Source organism: Mauremys mutica, chromosome 2 (genome assembly GCF_020497125.1).
Source record: "Mauremys mutica isolate MM-2020 ecotype Southern chromosome 2, ASM2049712v1, whole genome shotgun sequence".
Classification (NCBI taxonomy): Eukaryota; Metazoa; Chordata; order Testudines; family Geoemydidae; genus Mauremys; species Mauremys mutica.
The window spans coordinates 234,729,582-234,748,551 of record NC_059073.1 but is presented as its reverse complement, the minus strand read 5'-3'; the positions used below and the strand labels follow the sequence as shown (position 1 = coordinate 234,748,551).

Here is an 18,970-nt window from a genome sequence, read left to right as displayed (position 1 = left end):
GCGAGTCAGTAAGCTCCTCCATCTCCCCTTCAGACATCCGAAAGCACAGTCCACCACCATTCTGCACTTGCTCAGCCGGTAGTTGAAGAGCTCCTTGTCACTGTCCAAGGCGCCAGTATAGGGCTTCATGAGCCAGGGCATTAGCGGGTAGGCTGGGTCCCCGAGGATCACTGTAGGCATCTGCACATCCCCAACATTTATTTTGTAGTCCGGGAAGAAACTACCTTCCTGCAGGCGTTTAAACAGACCAGAGTTCCTGAACACACGCGCGTCATGAACCTTGCCCGGCCACCCGACGTTGATGTTGGTAAAGCGTCCCCTGTGGTCCACCAGTGCTTGCAGCACCATTGAAAAGTAGCCCTTTCGGTTAATATACTGGCTGGCCTGGTGGGCCGGTCCCAGGATAGGGATGTGAGTCCCATCTATAGCCCCACCGCAGTTTGGGAATCCCATCGTGGCGAAGCCATCTATGACGACCTGGACGTTTCCCAGGGTCACTACCTTTGAGAGCAGGAGCTCCACGATTGCGTTGGCAACTTGCATCACAGCTACCCCCATGGTAGATTTGCCCACGCCAAAGTGGTTCCCTACTGACCGGTAGCTGTCTGGCGTTGCAAGTTTCCACAGGGCTATGGCCACTCACTTCTGCAGTCAGGGCTGCTCGCATGCGGGTGTCCTTGCGCTTCAGGGCAGGGGACAGCAAGTCACACAGTTCAAGGAAAGTGCCCTTATGCATCCTGAAGTTTCGCAGCTACTGTGATTCATCCCAGACCTGCAGCACTATGCGGTCCCACCAGTCCATGCTTGTTTCCCAGGCCCAGAATCGCCGTCCCATAGCATGAACATGACCCATTGCCATCATGATCTCCACGGCGCGGCGTACCGTGCTTTGTGAGAGGTCTGAGCCACTCTCTGACTTCATGTCCTCACCGCGCTGCCGGAGCCTCCTCGCCCGATTTCTCAGCATCTGACTGTGGAAGAGGTGGACGATAAGGTGCGAGGAGTTGACAACTGCCATAAGTGCAGCGATGATCGCAGCGGGCTCCATGGTCGCACTGCAGTGCTGTGGCGTCCGCGCTGTCACTGACCAGAAAAAGTGCGCGAACTGATTTCCCGCCGGCGGGAGGGACTGTTGAATTCTGACAGTTATCCAAGACCACCCTCGACACAGTTTTCCCCCCAGCATGCACTGGGGGGAAATCCTAGAATTCAAATGGGCAGCGGGGAGTGCGGGAACTGTGGGATAGCTTCCCACAGTGCACCGCTTCCAAAGTCGACGCTGGCCCCGTTAGTGTGGGCTCACAACGTCGAATTAGTGTCCTTAGTGTGTAAGGTCGATTTCAAAAATTCGATTTAACTTAAATCGAACTAATCTGGTAGTGTAGACATACCCTTGGACAATGAGTTAGCAGAAATGTTAGATTTGTGACATTTCAGTAAGGGGATAATTATGCACAGAAATTTATATAGAAATCAAATATGAAGTCTGAGAATCAGGTTTTTGCTCTGAAAGACTGAAAAGTGAAATTATTCAAAAGCTCCTGAACAAAAAGCTTATGCATTTTCTGGCAAGAAGGAGCCGATGGGTGCTGTTGTCAAGTAGGAGCTGTAATTTTTTTTTTTTATAAAGTATTATCCTTTTACTACAGTCCTGAGGCTACATGCAGATTACTGGCTATTTCTACACTATGAAATAAGAGCCCATAAATATTCCTTGACTGTGATCAGTCTTGCTTTGGACAACATAGAAGTGTTTTCCCAAGCTTACAGTTACCTGATAAATCAGTATGTACAGTAAATTAATATGTACATTAATTTGTACAAACAAAATTTGGGATTGGTTTTTCTTAAATGTTGCCGTCTCTGGTATTTAGTGCAGTGTGTGAGCAAGCCCCAAGCTCCTGAGTGGGGGAAGTGTCTGCCATATCCTTAATGAAATCTTGAGAATGCCCCCATATCCCTCCCACTGCTCCCATGAAGCTTCAGATCAAGGACACCGTTATCTTGAATTAGTAGGATTAGCCAGTCTCCCTCCCTATGGAGTATCTTAATGTCACTATTCAAATGGTGAGTTGAATTGCTGTTAAGCAACTTGAGGCACTCCTCCCACCTCTCCCCAGAGCTGAGTGTGCTGCATTCACAACACTGCAGGCCTCCACTGTCTCTGTCAATGAGAAGCTTGGACACAGAATAGAGTAGACTCTACCTTGTGAAGGAAGATGGATTTACAGTTAGGGTGATTTTTTCCCCCCAAAAGGAATCCATCAAGTCTAGGAAATCAAGAGAAATGTATGTAGATATATACATAGCATGGTGACTAGTGCCCTATAAATCCCATATAGACACTGACAGATTGTTTAGACAGGCTGAATCAATCGATTGCTCTATGAAGATTCAAAGCTTCCTGACTTGAGATAAGATAAAACCAGAACCTCCAGCCAATTTCCATCCATGAACACTGATGTTTCAGATAAAAGAAAAACCTAGATTTGAATCACCCATTTCTGATTTTGCAAAATCAAAAACCAACCAACAAGAACTTGCACTTGTAGAATCACACTGTGGTCTCCTTCATCCCAGCTCTGATTATTTCCTTTCCCCCGATCTAGACTACTCTAACTAGCTCTGTATAATTATCTACTTACTGTAGGTAAACATCATAGGATTCGATATTGCAAAAACTAAAACATTGAGAGAGAGAGAGTTTATTTCACTGGTTTCTGCTGTGATAGTGGGTTGTGTGTTTTTGATACCTGACCACTTTGTAACATTATTTGGTGAAAAAGCTAGCTTACCTATTTAAAAAGAGCCTATAAAAAGATATTAGCTTCCCTACAAAGGAAGAAATGCAGCGCTAGTGCTACTGATTTCCCAAAATATTATAAACCTTCTTAATTCTCTGTATGTTATTCTAGCCTGGACACAGGTGCACAGCAAGGGAAGGAAAGATCTGCACCGAATCCCCTGTGCATCATGCCTAAGGGTCAGGCAAAATTGCTGTCCCTGAATTCAGGGAGCACAGGATTACTCCTACCATAGCCCAAAGGGGATACAGAAGGATGAGTAGGTGGAGCTATCAGTTCCCTGATTCCAGGCCAGCCAGCAGACATACAGAAGGTAAAGTGTGCTGCACCCATTAAAAGGGGTGTAGCAGTTTGCATCCTCCTCGGAGCGCTAGGAGGCATTCTGCTTCTTGCAGACAGCCTAGTGCTCACCTGGGGGCAGTGCAGCTCTGCACTGTCCCCAGCTGATGGCTGAAACTAAATGGTACAATCCACTTTTAACTTTTAAGGTTTGATGTTCAGCAGTCTGCTGAAAGAAGTAACAAATGCCTTTAACATTGCTATTCATGATCTTCCTGATTTAAGTCATTCAACGCTTTTCTAAGTCACCAAATGAAGCCATAGTATCTTCCTTGCATCTAGGGATCTCTATTATTCTCACAAATTAGCGTATTCCATATACTACAGATAGGGTAAACTGAAATTCTGCAAATTGCAGCTTACCCCTGCTGCAAACAGGAGTAAATTCTGATTTATAGCAGCATTGCCTGTCTGTACTAGGAACGTGCACTGGGTGAGCTACACTGGTGACTGGCCACTGATTGCTGTAAACATGTCAAATCCCCAAAGTAAACAAGGTCTAAAGTTCAGACTGAAGCCCAGGGCCGGCTCCAGGCACCAGCATTCCAAGCTGGTGCTTGGGGTGGCATTCTGCAAGGGGCGGCAGTCCCTGTTGTTTTGCCCCCAAGCAGCGCACCGAATTGCCGCTGCAGACAGCGGGGGCAGTCCGTGCGCCGTTAGGGCGGCAGGCGCGTTTCCGCGATGGCGGCAATTCGGCGGCAGCTTCTATGTTTAGCTGTCCAGGGCGGCTTCCGCCGCGGAAACGCACCTGCCGCCCTAAGGGCAGACGGACTGCCTCCGCCACCGGCGGTGGCAATTCGGTGCGCTGCTTGGGGCGGCGAAAACTGTAGAGCCGGCCCTGCTGAAGCCATACTGCCATGGTGGACAGAAAGGTCAAGAAAGTAGCACGCAGGGTCCAGTCTCCAAATGAATGCCCCAGGCATCCGAGCGATTTATCAAACCTCATATGCCAGAAGGGATGATGTGACAGAAAGCCATGAGTCCCAAGGCCACAGTTTTCTCCAATGAACTTTGGCTCTTTTAAAGCTTTTAGCTCAGGAGAAGCCTGATCTAGTCCTTGGTAAGAGCCAACTCTGATGTCCTTGTTCAGTATCAACTCAGCTTTTCAAGTGAGTGGTTCTCTTCTGTATATTCCTCCCAACACTCTTCCATTCAGGGTGCAAACGTCTACTGTGCCTTTCCCAACCAAGCATCTCAAAGCACTTCGCAAACATTCATCAACTGCAGTAAGATTCACTGTACCTCTTAGACAGTTCTGACTCCCAGTTTAATATTTTAACCCCTAAACAACACCCCGTCCTCCCAAGGCTATTTGAGCTATTGTCAAATCCAAGAACAATGAGTCATCAACCTAAACTAACTAAAAAGAAGGACTAGCACAAGTAGTATTTATTTGGAATTTCCTTCTATACAAAGTAGTTAAACATTATGGAATAAATTACTAATAGCAGCAATTAGTAAAAGATTTTTAAGATTAGATCACACATGTGGAGGAAAGAAACTACTATGGGAATACAACATAACTCAAAAGAAGGCGTTCTACAGCCTGGTATCCTGTAATTCCACATGTTCCTACATTATGCATATTGCCCAGCATGTGAGCACAAATTTTACTCCTCTTGACTCTTACTTCCCCTTTAACCCTGTTTTACTTTTACAAAAACTAGGACCTTTCAAGCCTTTGACTGGATTTTGCAGAGCTTGTAATATTCTTCTCCAAAACTTTGGTGGCACAAATAAGATTTAATTGAAATATATAAATTAGTGCCATTCGAGCCAAGGGGTCTCTGCATTAGCTGAGGACAAGGCAGAACTAATTATGGGCCTCATAAGTCATAAATCCACAATTAAACTCACGTCAGGTCTGGATTAAGGCATAGGTAACCCAGGTATAAGCCCAGGGCCCAATTCATGGGGGAACCCAAATTGAGTGGTGCTGCAAACCCGTGCAAGAGGTCACAATATCACTCACTCAAATTTGGCCTCCTCCTACCCCCCCCCCCCATCATGATGGAGAGGCATCAGGGTCAAATCTAAGTGGGCAATGGGTCAGCCAGTATTGCTGCTCCTTGCCACTACTATGGGATTAGTTCCTGCAGCAGAACTCACCCCCAAGGGCCTTCCTGGCCTTGCCCCGCTTCCAGCAGCCTGTGTTCCTTCTGCTCTGCCCACAGGACTTGCTCTGTGACAGCCTCAAGACCTGCTAGAAGTACAGGGAAGCGCATCGAGGGCCCACACAGGAAGTTGGCTGAAAAAGGGGATGGGGAGGAAGCCGGGGATAGGGGACGGGGAGCAGCAGACAAAAGGTTTTGTCTAGGCCCCAGTGATGAGTTAATCTGCACCTGATTCACCTAATGTATCCATTGCAAGCAGGGTGGACACAGTAACACTCTCTCTATTTTGCAAAGTGACTTTTTGAAACTGAAGCACACATCAAGTTCACTGATTGTATTTGGATGTCATTCTAAGCCATTATTCTGATATTTGAATTTCCAACAGTCTACTGAAGGGCAATTCAATATTACATCAATGCAAGGCCACTGCTTCATTACACTAACAGATACTGCACCTCTGGACATGTATTGACTTCATTTTTGTTCATTTGCAGGTGGACAGCTGGACTGATGGGAGCATTCTGAACCAATCCCATTATATCATGTCTGGAATTTCCTTTTAAAAATCCCCCAATATTAAGTGATCTATAGTACCTGGGACCCTACATTGTTAATCTTCTTTTGTCAATCCTTTCATGGCTTCAACCCAAACACTAACCAATTTCAGTGAGCAAATTATCTGTCTTATTAATGAGAATGCTGATTAAAAAGTTTTAAGGATAATTCCATGTAAATTAACAAAATAGCTGTAAATATTTGTTGTGGAGCTATGTTTTCAAAAACACTTTTCCTCCTTAAATTGGCCAATACCCAGGGATTAACACAGTAAAACAAATATCTGTCTCCAAGGTCAATATATTTATTTTATAAAGGGAATAGAAGGAGGATTTATAGAACATTTTCATACTTTTTTTAGGTTCTGCATTAAAATACAATATTAAAATAGTCTCATCCTGAGAAGACAGATTGTGCAGTTTGGGGAAATATTTAGTATTGATAGAAAGTAAAATGTCTTATTTAGTATGAACACTTCCATCTTTTCATGTGCTATAATAGATATACTGCTTACTGTACTTTTCACTCCATACATCTGATGGAAGTGGGTTTTAGCCCACAAAAGCTTATGTCCAAATACATTTGTTAGTCTCTAAGGTGCCACAAGGACTCCTTGTTGTTTTTACACTGAAGAACTTTGTCTGTATTATCTGTGAACATTAACATTAAGTTGCATTAACATACATGCAATTGACCAGACTCCATTAAATTATTAACATGACATGAGTAGTTTTTTCCATAAAAACATTTCAATTACCTTGAGTACTTTTTCTGTTTCATTAAAATAATACACAGCCTTTATAACATGATACAATTAACTTGTGTTCGCTCTTAAAGATGACTACATGTAAAAATGTCAGCTAATTAATTCAGTATTTTGCTTAAAATAAATATTGGAAATATGTTTTATAAAGAGATTTGAGCAGATTAAAGCTGACCAAAAAAAACCTTTCCTTAGTAGTGTCATTGTTCAGATGATGTAATTATTTAAAAAAATTCTAAGACACATAATAAATAATGTTTTAGTGAAAAACATTTCTTCCAAATGTGCCTAATCACACTAGACCATAAAAGCTGTAGATGGTAGCTTTATGTATAAGAATCTATATTCTATTCTATAATTGATGCCAACAGTAAGTAAACTATTATTTGAAAAAGCAGTGTCATTTTTATGGCTGAACTGTTCAATAAAGATTTCCATATTTATTCTCTGTCAAAGCAACTGATAATAGTAAAGATGCATAGAAAAGCAAGATTTCCATGTAGTATAAGCGTTTTCTTCAAAGAAACATATACCAATTGATAAATGTTTGTTTTATAATATTAATACTTAACAGACTGGCCAAGTTTCATTCATATGTGAAAGCATTTTAATAGTCTTATTGAACTACATTAATTGATGTACACATATACCTCTTAGACCAACAATGATGGTTACTACTTACATTTGAAATGAACAAAAAAAAAACTATTTTTCTGGATTTTGTGGAATTTCTTAGTAATTCATTTTATTTACTTTCCAAAACACCTTTTTCATTGGAGGTCATGGGGTAGGACATGGAGGAAGTTACTCCTACTGTTTCATACATTTATTCAGTACAATTCACTCTATCCTAGTTAGAAAAAACACAGTTTTGAAGCAATCTAAAGCACATGCTGCATGGAGTTCACTAATAAAATCTTTTATTCTAACACATTAATGAGCAGGAATTTATAGGTCTATAAAAATATTGTTACATTAAGTCTATTTTATAAACAATGTTTCATAAAATATGTTTAAAATATAAAGTCATCATGGTGATTCATCAGTGAAAAACCCCAAACTAAGGAAATTCACAACCAGAAAGTTTCATTAAGAAAGTTAAGACTGGTTTAAAATAACTAAACATATGCAAGTGTGGAAATTTAGACTTTAGGTTCCACACACACACACACACACACACCCCACCCCTAGCTTCACACACCCTGTGAAAATCCCCTTACTATGTTCCCATGTTTCCAATATGAGCTCCAGACTTCCACTGTCCCTTCCAGTGACTAAATACCCAGCTGTCACATAGTGACCACACAGTACCCATCCTCCTGGCCACCTGTTTGACATGGGCCAGAAATATCAATCTCATATTTACTAGTTCAGGTCAGAGCCCCAAGCCTTCCACACTTCACCTTCTCATTGAGGGCCACAGATCAGTGTCTCTAACATCTTACCTGCCATAACATTAGCAGGCACAACAGTCTCTTATTTGCCAGAGAGCCCAATCTACCCCATGTTCAACTATTTGTAGACAGACCAAAAACTCCATATCTACCATATCATCCACCTTTTAAATGTGAATCATAAAAAATCCAGGGCTGTTTTAATCTTATGATAACTCCATTAGATGTATCATTGCTGGCAATATGGAGTCACAATTAAGGTTGCCTATAAAAGTTTCACTCCAGATTTCCTGACTTTAAAATATTTATTCTATGTGAAATATAAAATACTACTGTTTGAGTTAGGTTCCTTTTACTCAAGGTGTCTATATTTAAAATCTTTACTATATTAAAGTTTTCTTGTCTGTATATCTTCCTATAGGATAATGAATGAGGATTCCATTCAGATTAAACATTCCACACAAGGAGAAAAATCCTTGATGTTAGAACTTGTTAGAAACAGTATCTTTTCTTCCAGCAACACAACAAACAATCTTTAGTAACAAGCTCAAAAAGTTACACTGTCAGAGCCCCATCAAAACATACAGTTCTGCTAACAGTGCAATTTCTGCTTAAAGATACATTTACAGCCAGGCTATCACAGTTAACTGTCTGCTGAAGAAATGAAATAAAAAGTGCTGGAAGAGGCACATGGAAGACTGTATGTACATTTCAGGTATAGACAGAACACTTTTCATTTCAGAAGGGTAGGTCATCCATGAAGATAGAGTTGAGCACAGCAGGAGAGAAGGCTAATGGAAGATTCAGTGCAGTGATACTTACTGGTGTCTTGTTGAGAACACAGAACAATGCTAAAGGGAAAACTGAAATCCCTCAACTTTACTGTCTATATAGGTTACCCATTAGGGTGTATTTCTAAGTAGTTGCTTAGAGTAAATCTATGTTTTTAAACATGACATGCACCTGGATGTATATTTAATACACATTGCTTTGTAAGAACAACAGATCCTGGTGTATGTTTAATATTGTATGTTTCCTGATGTATGTTTCTTTAATATTTCAAATGAAAACAGAGGCTGGGCAGTTCATTTGCTGTAAGTTTCTATAATGTAGTCTTACTTAGGGCTAGATTCTAATCATCCTTACTCACATTAAGTAATCCCTTACTTGGTGAGTAGTCCCACTAAAGCCAATTGGCTAGATGATTTCTTAGATTATATACCTACAAAGGGAAGTGAGAAAGCCCCTTACACCTCTGCATGGGCTACCTAGACCTTAGGTCTAGGCACAAAGGAGCAAGTGGACACTGTCCACCCACTTCCTCCCCATGCCAGAGTGCCTAGACAGGGAATGGGCACAGACTTGACTTCATCCCTTAACATGCCAGCAAGCAAAGCAGCACAGTTGTCATAAGTAGCTGCTCATACAGGCCAGCAGTAAAATACCAAATTCACATCCCTGGAGCAAGGGGTGAACTGTGCTTCAGGAGGGAAGTCTCTGAGGGTATGTCTACACTGCAATTAAATACTATGATGGGCTTGTGGGGCTCAGGTTAAGGGACTGTTTAATTGAGGTGTAGACACTCGGGCTCAGACTGGGCTCTAGGATCCTGCAATGTGGGAGGGTCCCAGAGGTCAGGCTGCAGCCTGAGCCTGAATGTCTATACCACAATTAAACAGTCTCTTAGCCCTGGGGCCACGACACCAAGTCAGCTGGCAAAGGCCAGATGTGGCTATTTTATTGCAGTGTAGACATACCCTAAGGCACAATTCTTCCCATTATACAGTTTACACACCCCATCCCTTGCTCTGGGCTCTAAAGGCACATCTAGTCCAATAAAACTAATTGCAGAGAGTGGTACTACTCAACATGAATAAGGGCAGCTGTCTCTCAATAAGATGAAGCAGCCACTCTGATAAAGTATGGCAGCATCTGCAAAATATGCAAAAAAAACCTTTCAAAGAATAAAGTCTTAAGAAAAAGTGAGCACTTACACCCCTTTCCACTTTTAGAACTGTATTATATTCTGCTGTGCACTGAAATCACAGACTCCAGTACGACAGTAGACACAGAACTGAGCATATGCCAGTAGAATGGCCAAAATCAGCAGCCAAGATACCACTGAACTTCTGAAATATCATTACCAAAAAGTATCTGGTCCTAAAACCTGTACTCTTGCTGCATAATCCTAAAAACACAATTATAAACCTTTACTAGTATAAAACTGGACTTTCATAAGCTTCTAAATGTTCAATTGTGTTTTGCTAATGCAGTTTAAAAGATATGTGGAAATTTCTGCAGATGCCCACAGTTAGTGGATCCACCAAGGATCAGTTCCATTTGAGCCTGGCTAATTGCTGTCCTCCCTCGGGTATGCCCATTGGTATAATTACATATTTAACTGCAAGAGACAGGAGCGTATAGCCTATTGAAGAGAACATAATCACATTCTCAGGTAAGATTTCATCTCTCCCTTTTGCTTTGTGGAACCCTTACATTAGAGTTGATTGACTTCTTGTGGGTCAGCTGAAAAAATCATTCTTTGCTTAAGCAGAAGTCTCTTTGTACTGCAGAATAAATAAAAATGGGGAAGACATGCACATTGCATTTCAGGACTCAAGAGGGTTGCATTATTTTTTTTCCTCCTTCTTTAGAAGTTTTAAATTAGTATGTGACCAAAACCAGTATCTCCCATTAAATGAAAACTAAACAAACAATCTGCAGCTGGAGTACATTGTACTATCAGCAAAACAGCTAGTATTTTGATGCATTTTCAGTCTATAATTATTATTTGAATAAATGATTTTAGAAGCAGTGAGCAGATTGCTATTTTCTTCAGCTGAGTCAAAGGAAGTTTTGGTTGAATACACAATAATAATACAAAAAGAAACCATAAAAACTCACTATTTAAATGCAATTATAATTCATGTTGGAAAGTTCCCATTAATATTTTCTGTCAAAATATTATAGAAGCAGAATAATTTTCATTCAGGTTCTTTTAAAAAAAGTAATGTACTTTAAGCATATACCCCTTAAAAAAATCTGAGAAATATATCTTTAAAAGAAAAGCATTTCACAAAAATGACTAACATTTTGTCAGAAAACACTCTGAAGTCACTCCCCTTACTTGAGGGAAAATTGTTTCATACCTATTATAAGCTAGCAAGGTTTATCAGTTATCGTTAATGTTACTAAAATAATATGCAAATTTTATTCCATTTTGGTTTTGTGAATTTGAAGGAGGCCCATTTCACATGACAGAACAGATGTAGCTCAATGTGCAGTGGGACCTAAATCAATTTTTTGTATTTTAAGTTTACAACAAAGTAGAAAACATATTTCCTTTCCCTTCTAAACAAACAAATGAGAAATGTCTTACTTGTTCTGTCTTCTCTGGTTCTTTTCTATCCACCTGCAAAAACTGACAGTTTTCCCTTGCCAGCTTCTGGACTAGTTCAATCCGTCCAATGTCATCTCTTTCTTGAAGCTTGCACAAAACCCCTGCCTTGAGGGTTGGAGAAAGAGCAAATAAATATTTAAATCCACAATCCCAGGACATGACAGTGCCACAAGTTTTAACTTTACAATAAACACATCTTTTCTATCGCTAAATTCTGAGTCTTTTGCTGAACTGGAATAAAATAGTTGCTTCTTGGGAAACAGCACAAGAAGTTCTCAGGGTAAATCAGATGTGCCTATGTACTGTATCTACGTTAAGCAATTGAAGGCAGGGCTAGCTAAATCAACTGCTATTGTGTGTGACTGATATACTTGTATTTTGTTTGTTCCTGTCAACCTATTTCCTGTTACATAAGAGAACCATAGCAAGAGGTTAAAAACTCATGGGAAACTTAGCCAGGAACAGCCCTGGAAAAAAAGGATGGAGTGCAATAGAGTCATTCCTAAAAATAACATAGCAGAACCTCCTATTTCTCAAATGCTGCCACTTCATGTATGTAAACTATAGCATTTAAAATAAGTTACACAAAATTAATTCCTCTGTTATAAAGGAGGTAAATATAGTGTATTAATTATTCATTCAATTCTGTTAAGGACAATGTGCATATGTTACAACTAACACTAGATTTCAATTATTTTAAACATAAAATACTACCAGTTACTCTAGCTGAGAACCATGGTGGTACTTATTTTGATGGTATTTTGTTTTGGCCTACTGCATTGGCATGTGTTTGTAAAAATGACACATATATACTTAGGTTGTACAGCATATAGCACAATGGGTCCTGGTCCTTGAATGAGGCTCCTAGACACTATGATAATACAAATAATAAATGATAATAATAATGAAGGCATAGACACACTCTGCACACTGATATTTCAAACACATGGCTACCCTGAGACCTCACATGAGCCCTCACTGTAAAATATTATCTATTATCATCTACCTCTATGGTACATGTTGCTTACTGCAAAATCAGTGGCCAATCACATTCTATCACCATCCATGACTTAATCACACACAGGGCCTCTGACTTTACTTGCGTAATTCAGACGTGGCTGGATGACACTGGAGGACCATTATTAGCCCAGATGTTTCCTGATGGATATCAGCATGAACCTTGGGAAGTTCAGGGAGGGGATGTGCAAAGATGGGAGGTTGCAGGGAGGGAAGGAAAATGAGCTAGTGCCCTTTTTACATTGTATAAAGGCAGCCTGAAAGGGATGTGCAGTGGGAAAGGACAGGTTTAAACACAGAAAATCCACAACCCCGTCCTTTCTCATGTGTGTAAACTGAATATATCTTAATCTCTATGGCAATTGGAGAACTAGGAAGATTATAATATCACAAGAAACAAGAGAGAGACTGAAAGCTGATGAACAGAGGGAGAGCTTTATATTCAGAATATTTAAAAAAATCTGATTTTTGTTGTGGTTTTGTTAACACCTATTTGACTCCAATGCCTAACGAACATTTAGGACAAAATGATGTCTTTGTTAAAGATTCATCATTTAAGATGTGACAGCCCAAAGGGCTCTCCCTCCCTCCACCTCTTTAACGCCCCCCCCCAACACTCTTCAGGCCTTTTTATATGGCATAAAGCAGCAAAAGATTTTAAATATCCTTGGAGGTCACTTTCAAATACAGGACATGCCCCACTCTAAAAATGGATTCAGAAGAACAGAACATCTTTTATGCAGTATATCTGCGGGGCCTCTGAAAGAAGTTAGTGAGGCAGCTAGGCTTGTAGTGTTATCAACATGCTTATGACTCAGAGCTACATGTCTCTTATCATCTGAGATCAATGATGCAGTCTCACAGCTTCAGGTGATAGCCGAGATTAGGGCCTTGATGACAGCTGTCTGAAGCTCAGTCCAGACAAGATGGAAGTTACATTGTTCAGCTGGGGGAAACATCAGAAGGAAGCAGTGGAGGTAACATCTCTACCCCTTTAATCCACCCTTACTTTTGATAACAAGGTGCACAGTCTAGGCTTCCTACTGATTTCATGGCTGTCTTTTTGATAAAGTAGAAGCAGTAGACAAGAGTGCTTTTTTCATCTACTTTTGTCAATACAACTTTGACCCTTCATCTTGGAAGTGCTCTCACCAGCATCTTCATGCCTTTCCCATCTGCAGTTTAGATGCCTGTAGTACATTATGGCTGGACCACTTGGAGATTACAGCTAATGCAATGCATTTCTGACCCCTTACTTAGTAGTGAGTCTAGCAGAGTGCATGACATCTATGCTCCATAGTCCACATTGCCTTTCAACCTAGGTACAATTAAAAAATGACCTATAAAGCCATGTAAGGTTCGAACCAGACTACCTTAAAGGCAGTCTCCTCATGCTTTTTATGTTCCATTCCAACAACTGAGATCACCGGAGGGGCCCAAGATAAAAGTCCCGATATTTAAAATGTCTGTGGATTGAGACAGGACATTTTTAGTGAAGGACACAATATAAATGCAATGTTTTTTGACCTTCAGCACATGATGCAAGCCTTCGGGATTTGTTAAAAAAAATAAAATAAAAAATTGAGTAATTAGGAGGCAGGGAGGATTACTCCTTTTTTCTTTAATCCCTTACAAAGACAGTGCCTAGCCCACTAGGGGCCTTAAGCAGGAACTAACACATATTAAAAAAAGCGAATAGTGGGCCCCCTTGAGCTGCTCAGGGCCCTAAGCAATTGTTTGGTCTCCTTATGGCTAGTGCTGGCACTGATCCTTTAAGTGACATTCACACAATTTGTTAATTGCTAGCATGGTTTCTGCTCCATAAACATGTTTAGACCGTATGAAAACACATCTCATAAATAAAACAGACATTAACACTCACACACGTACACAGTATGAACACTTCAACGTTAAAGATAAACTAAGACTTTAAATTATCCAAATAAAGAGAAAAGAGTTTAATTCACAATCAGTGTGTCCAATTTTGCCCTCTGATATATCTATGTAATTCCCACTGAAGTCAAAATTGCTGTCTGAAGTGACAATTAGTCCCACGATGTTCAAGTGGAAAGAGCATCTTGGAAGAAGAAAAAACTTGCCAAACTTCCCACCTTTTCTCAATAGAATAAAATAGAATAATTACCTCCTTCCTACATGTTTGAGCATAGTGAGATTAGAACCTGATCTTGTTACCTGATCTCGTTACATTTGCCACAGAAGCAGTCTTTGTTCACATAAGCAATTTCATAGGATTACATGGTCCAGTTCCAAATAATGGCCAAAAGGAAATAGATAGCTTATGAATTATTGTTCTTTTATTTAAAGTAGCAAGGCAAACACAATAAAATATATTTTACTGTGGTTTCAGCAAAAAAGAAAGACATTTAAAATCTCCCAGAGAAGCTGAGGCATAATCCATGTTGGAAGTAGACAATATTTTAAAATTTAGCCTTAATTTCACTGGTGTAATTAATGCCAGCTATAATATAAAGGGCTAAATATTTTTTTCATAATTAAAACAGAAGGTACAAAACCTCCATTTGTCATTGTGATTTCTCCAATTATTCTGACTCTCTATAGTACATGGAATAATTTTTCTGCTAACTAATGTAAGAATCCATCTAGGTCAACTAATTAAATTATTCTGATAGCTTCTGAAAGCCGGTTATGAGGACAGAATAAGATTTTAATATTCCTGGTCATTTTCACTTGTCACTATAAATTTAATTTTCACACAATATGTTTAATGCTGCTAAGCAAAAGGAGTAAAGGCCAGCCTTCCTATCTTCAAGTGAAATTTGCACCTGCATTTTGTACCTACAAAAATAAATAAATAAATAAATAAAAATAAACAAACAGCCCCTGGGTGTAAATCTTGATACTTTCTCCTCTAACTAACAGGTAGATAGAGATGCAAGTACTGAGATTTGCACCCACAATTTACTTGCGTGCAAATTGCATAGGTGTGAGTTATACCTGATTTTAGTTTAATTAATATCAAAAGAATGTAAGCTTTATATTAAGCTCAATGCTGTTCATGGCACAAAATTATTATAATTAAAGGTGTGTATTTAATTTTCAAAATAGCACAAGAGATTTCACTGTCCCTCCTTATACAAAAGGAAATCAATTAGTCACTACTGTGGTCTGAAAAGCAAAGATGTTGACTCTACAATATTTGTTTCAAAATGTACCCTGGAAAATATTCCCTAGTGAAAAGCAACAACACTGAAATTAATAAGATAGAAATGAGATGAAGGTGAAATAGGAGATTTCTAGGTAGATAGGAAGACACATCATTTTCATCACACTCAATTTTAAAAGTCACAGGGCATGATCCTCCTCACTCTGACATCAGTGCGGTGTAACTTCATAGACTTCACTGGAGTTACTCCTGATGTACACCACCACAGGAGCAGAATCAACCCCCCCCCCCACACACACACACACACACACTACCGTACTTCTGAATTTTGCATTACAATCACTGACTCTTTACATCTCTCCTACAAACAATGCCGTTACTACAGTTTTCAATGTTGTCAACCTGCAGACTAAGAAGCCTATGCCCAACTCCAGCAAACATTTCTGCTTATGTGAGTAATATGCAAAATGTGTAGTCCCACTGAACTAAAAGTGACTACAAGTGCTTAAAGCTTAAATAAGTGCATAAGTGCGTAAATAATAGCAATGTCTGCTCTTCAAAGACTATCCACAAGCTCTGTTATTTCCACACTTATTGTACATCAATCATTTATTTGTTTAATTGTAAACATGCTTTACAATGTTTGTCAAACTTGGAAGTAGGTTTGCACTCAAGCATAAACTGGGTGAATTGAATAATTGTATATAGTGCCATTAAATTGTTATTGTTTTTTTATAATCTCTTCGTGTAATCTTATTATCTTGCTGTTTATTAGCTCTTAGCATGCATGACGACTCATTTTAGAAATCTTTGTTAAAAACTTGAGTGAACATTCATATAAATTAATTCTGATAACAAAGCAGAATCAGACATACTACACAGAGATGCACACTGACGCTGAAGTTTTGGTGCCAGAATTTCACCCTGGGTCTTTTCCCTTAATCTCTAATATACTCTTTAGCTTTAAGATGCCCAGCCTCTTCCTCTCACAGATTTGAATTAAGAATAAAAGAACAAGGTAACAGACATGCATGCTACGGAATTCCATGCTATAGTGGACATACTGGAACACTGAACATTTTTGAAGAATTTAAAATTTCCTTTAAAAAAATAATGCTTAGCCCGTCTACTTTTAGTATTTGGAGCTCATATGCTATTGTGATGGGAACTCTAGAAATGCCATCATTTAGACAGACACATGATTTCAGATTCTGCACTAGTGCAGAAAAGTCTTCTGGGATATGTCTACACTGCAATGAAAAACCCCTGGCACCAAGTCTCAGAGCGCATATCCAGTTGACTTGGGCTCCCGGGGCTCCAGCTGCTCATCTAAAAATTGCAGTGTAAATTACCTTACTTGGGCTGTGCCTAGGCACCGAGACCCTCCCTCCTGGAATGGTTTCAAGAGCCTGAACTCCAGACCTAATGAGAATGTCTACATTGCTATTTTTAGCCCTGCAGCCCAACAAGGCCAAGTCAATTGATCCAGGCTCTGAAACTTGGTGCTGCAGGTTTGTCTTTGCTGTGTAGACGTACCCCCTGAGTCTGAGCTTTTTGGCACTTTAGTAGGAGTTTGGCAGTCAGGGTAAGAGAGGATATCTAACAAAACAGCAAGATATGGGTGGAGAGGAGGAGAAAGGATGGTAATTTGGGGAAATTGGATAATATTAAAAAGAAGATTATCTGGGTATATTAGCAGATCTCTATGATCCCTAACACCCCTTAAGCTTAGGGCTAGAAGTGGAGGAAAAAAAAAAGAGACAAAGACAAGGCTGGGAGAAATAAGTCAATGTAGATCTTAATAACTTAGCTATGTTTACATATAGTATTTTGAGTGTTCAAGGGTTTAAAACCTCAAAGATAGGTCAGTAAAAAGGTCTTCAGAATCCACATCAACTTAGTTATTAAAATTCCATCAGCATGTCACATGCACATACCACTTAAAAACAAATACAATTTGAAAATAAAATGAGGGATACAGGGTATTTTTTATGTAGAAAGTCAGAATTGAGATGCGATCTAAGAACACCTTTCCAACTTCAAGATCACAAGTTTCATTCCCAATGTGATCAGTCTAGTGTAAATAACTACGGGAGGCAAAAATCTAGCACAGTTTCGGTCTCATACAGGTTGCCTACTTAGAACATAGGTAGAGGTCCATGTTCCCGTGCTAAAGACCCAAAAAAGGGGAATCTTCAACTTATTGGTCTGAAAAAAACCCTCAAATATATTATTTTTATATATTTACCTGTGCATCAGAAGCATATTTGAAGTCTTCTGGCCTTTTTGGTTCCTGGTTGCTGTTTTCTTCATTTTGATGAACTGCTAAAACAAAAACAGAGAGTACTGAAATCAGGCAGGTTTAAATCACAATGATATACACAGTATCATGATCCAGGTTAGAAGGAACAGGAAAAGTCAGGAGAGCAGGGTTGTAATCCTAGCTTTCTCATTAACTCAGAGAGATCTTGGACAAATCACTCGGTGTCTTACTTTTTCTAGTCTGTAAAATTTATATGAAAAGTAAAAATTATTCATACTAATAAATAATATTAATAAGTTGTTTTGGACAAACTGGTGGGTTTTAAGGAAATACGAATCTTTTCTAAGAAATAAAATGTAAGGCTTGGTGATTCATAAAGAACAACATTAAAAAGTTCATGTCTTTGCTTTCATTAGATTGATGATAATTTTGACAGAATGAAGTAAGCAGACATATCCCTCACCTCACCTTTTGGAAAGTTCTATGTAAACAAAATAATCTCAATCTTTTAATACCAAAGACCACGGCTTTTCATCAAAATAATCACAGAAATAATGGTTGCAGAGATGAGCATTTTGAAGGTTATTTTCCACTAGTTTTAAGCTCAATTAACACTGTTAAACACCAGTAAATTGTGCCAGAACAAAGCTGCACGCCAATATTTCTGATTTAAGCAAAACCAAATTTACTAGGTTGAATGCAGTTTCTGGCCAATAGGAGCTGTGGAGTCAGTGCTCAGGCCGGGGCGGGAGCAGCATGCAGAACTGCTTGCCATGCCTCCACCTAGGAGCAGCCATGACAAATCACCGCTTGTGGGGATCTGTCTGAGGTGAGTGCCCCTCCCCCCGCCCCGATTTGGCACCCCGAGTTCCCTCCCACACCCAAACCCCCACCCTTAACCAGCATTTTTCACTTACCCGCAACCCCCACCCAGTCCTTCAACATGCTGGATGAAACAGCTTTTACTGTATTTAACTCAAGGATATGCCTATACTTAAACTGCTACCACAGCACAGCTGCAGCTTTGCCACTGTAGAGTGTCAGAATCCACCTTCCCAAGAGGCAGTAGCTAAATCGATGGAAGAATTTTACCATTGACCTACCACTGTCTACACTGGGGGTTAGGTCTGCTTAGCTACATCACTCACGGATGTGGATTTTTCATATCCATGGGTG

General features: G+C 39.8%; 1 protein-coding gene across 3 annotated transcripts in view; it reads right to left on the bottom strand.

Moving 5' to 3' along the window:
• The window catches only part of RAPGEF5 (Rap guanine nucleotide exchange factor 5), a 231,490-nt gene that overhangs the window by 117,948 nt on the left and 94,572 nt on the right, over positions 1–18,970 (bottom strand). For 2 of the 3 annotated variants that reach the window (XM_045007954.1, XM_045007953.1), the window contains exons 8-9: positions 17,780–17,856; positions 11,349–11,474 (exon numbers count right to left, since the gene is read on the bottom strand). In XM_045007954.1, the coding sequence (XP_044863889.1) occupies positions 11,349–11,474; positions 17,780–17,856 (203 nt within the window). The remainder of the gene's footprint in view (positions 1–11,348; positions 11,475–17,779; positions 17,857–18,970) is intronic. The other variant, XM_045007955.1, reaches the window with a different exon arrangement.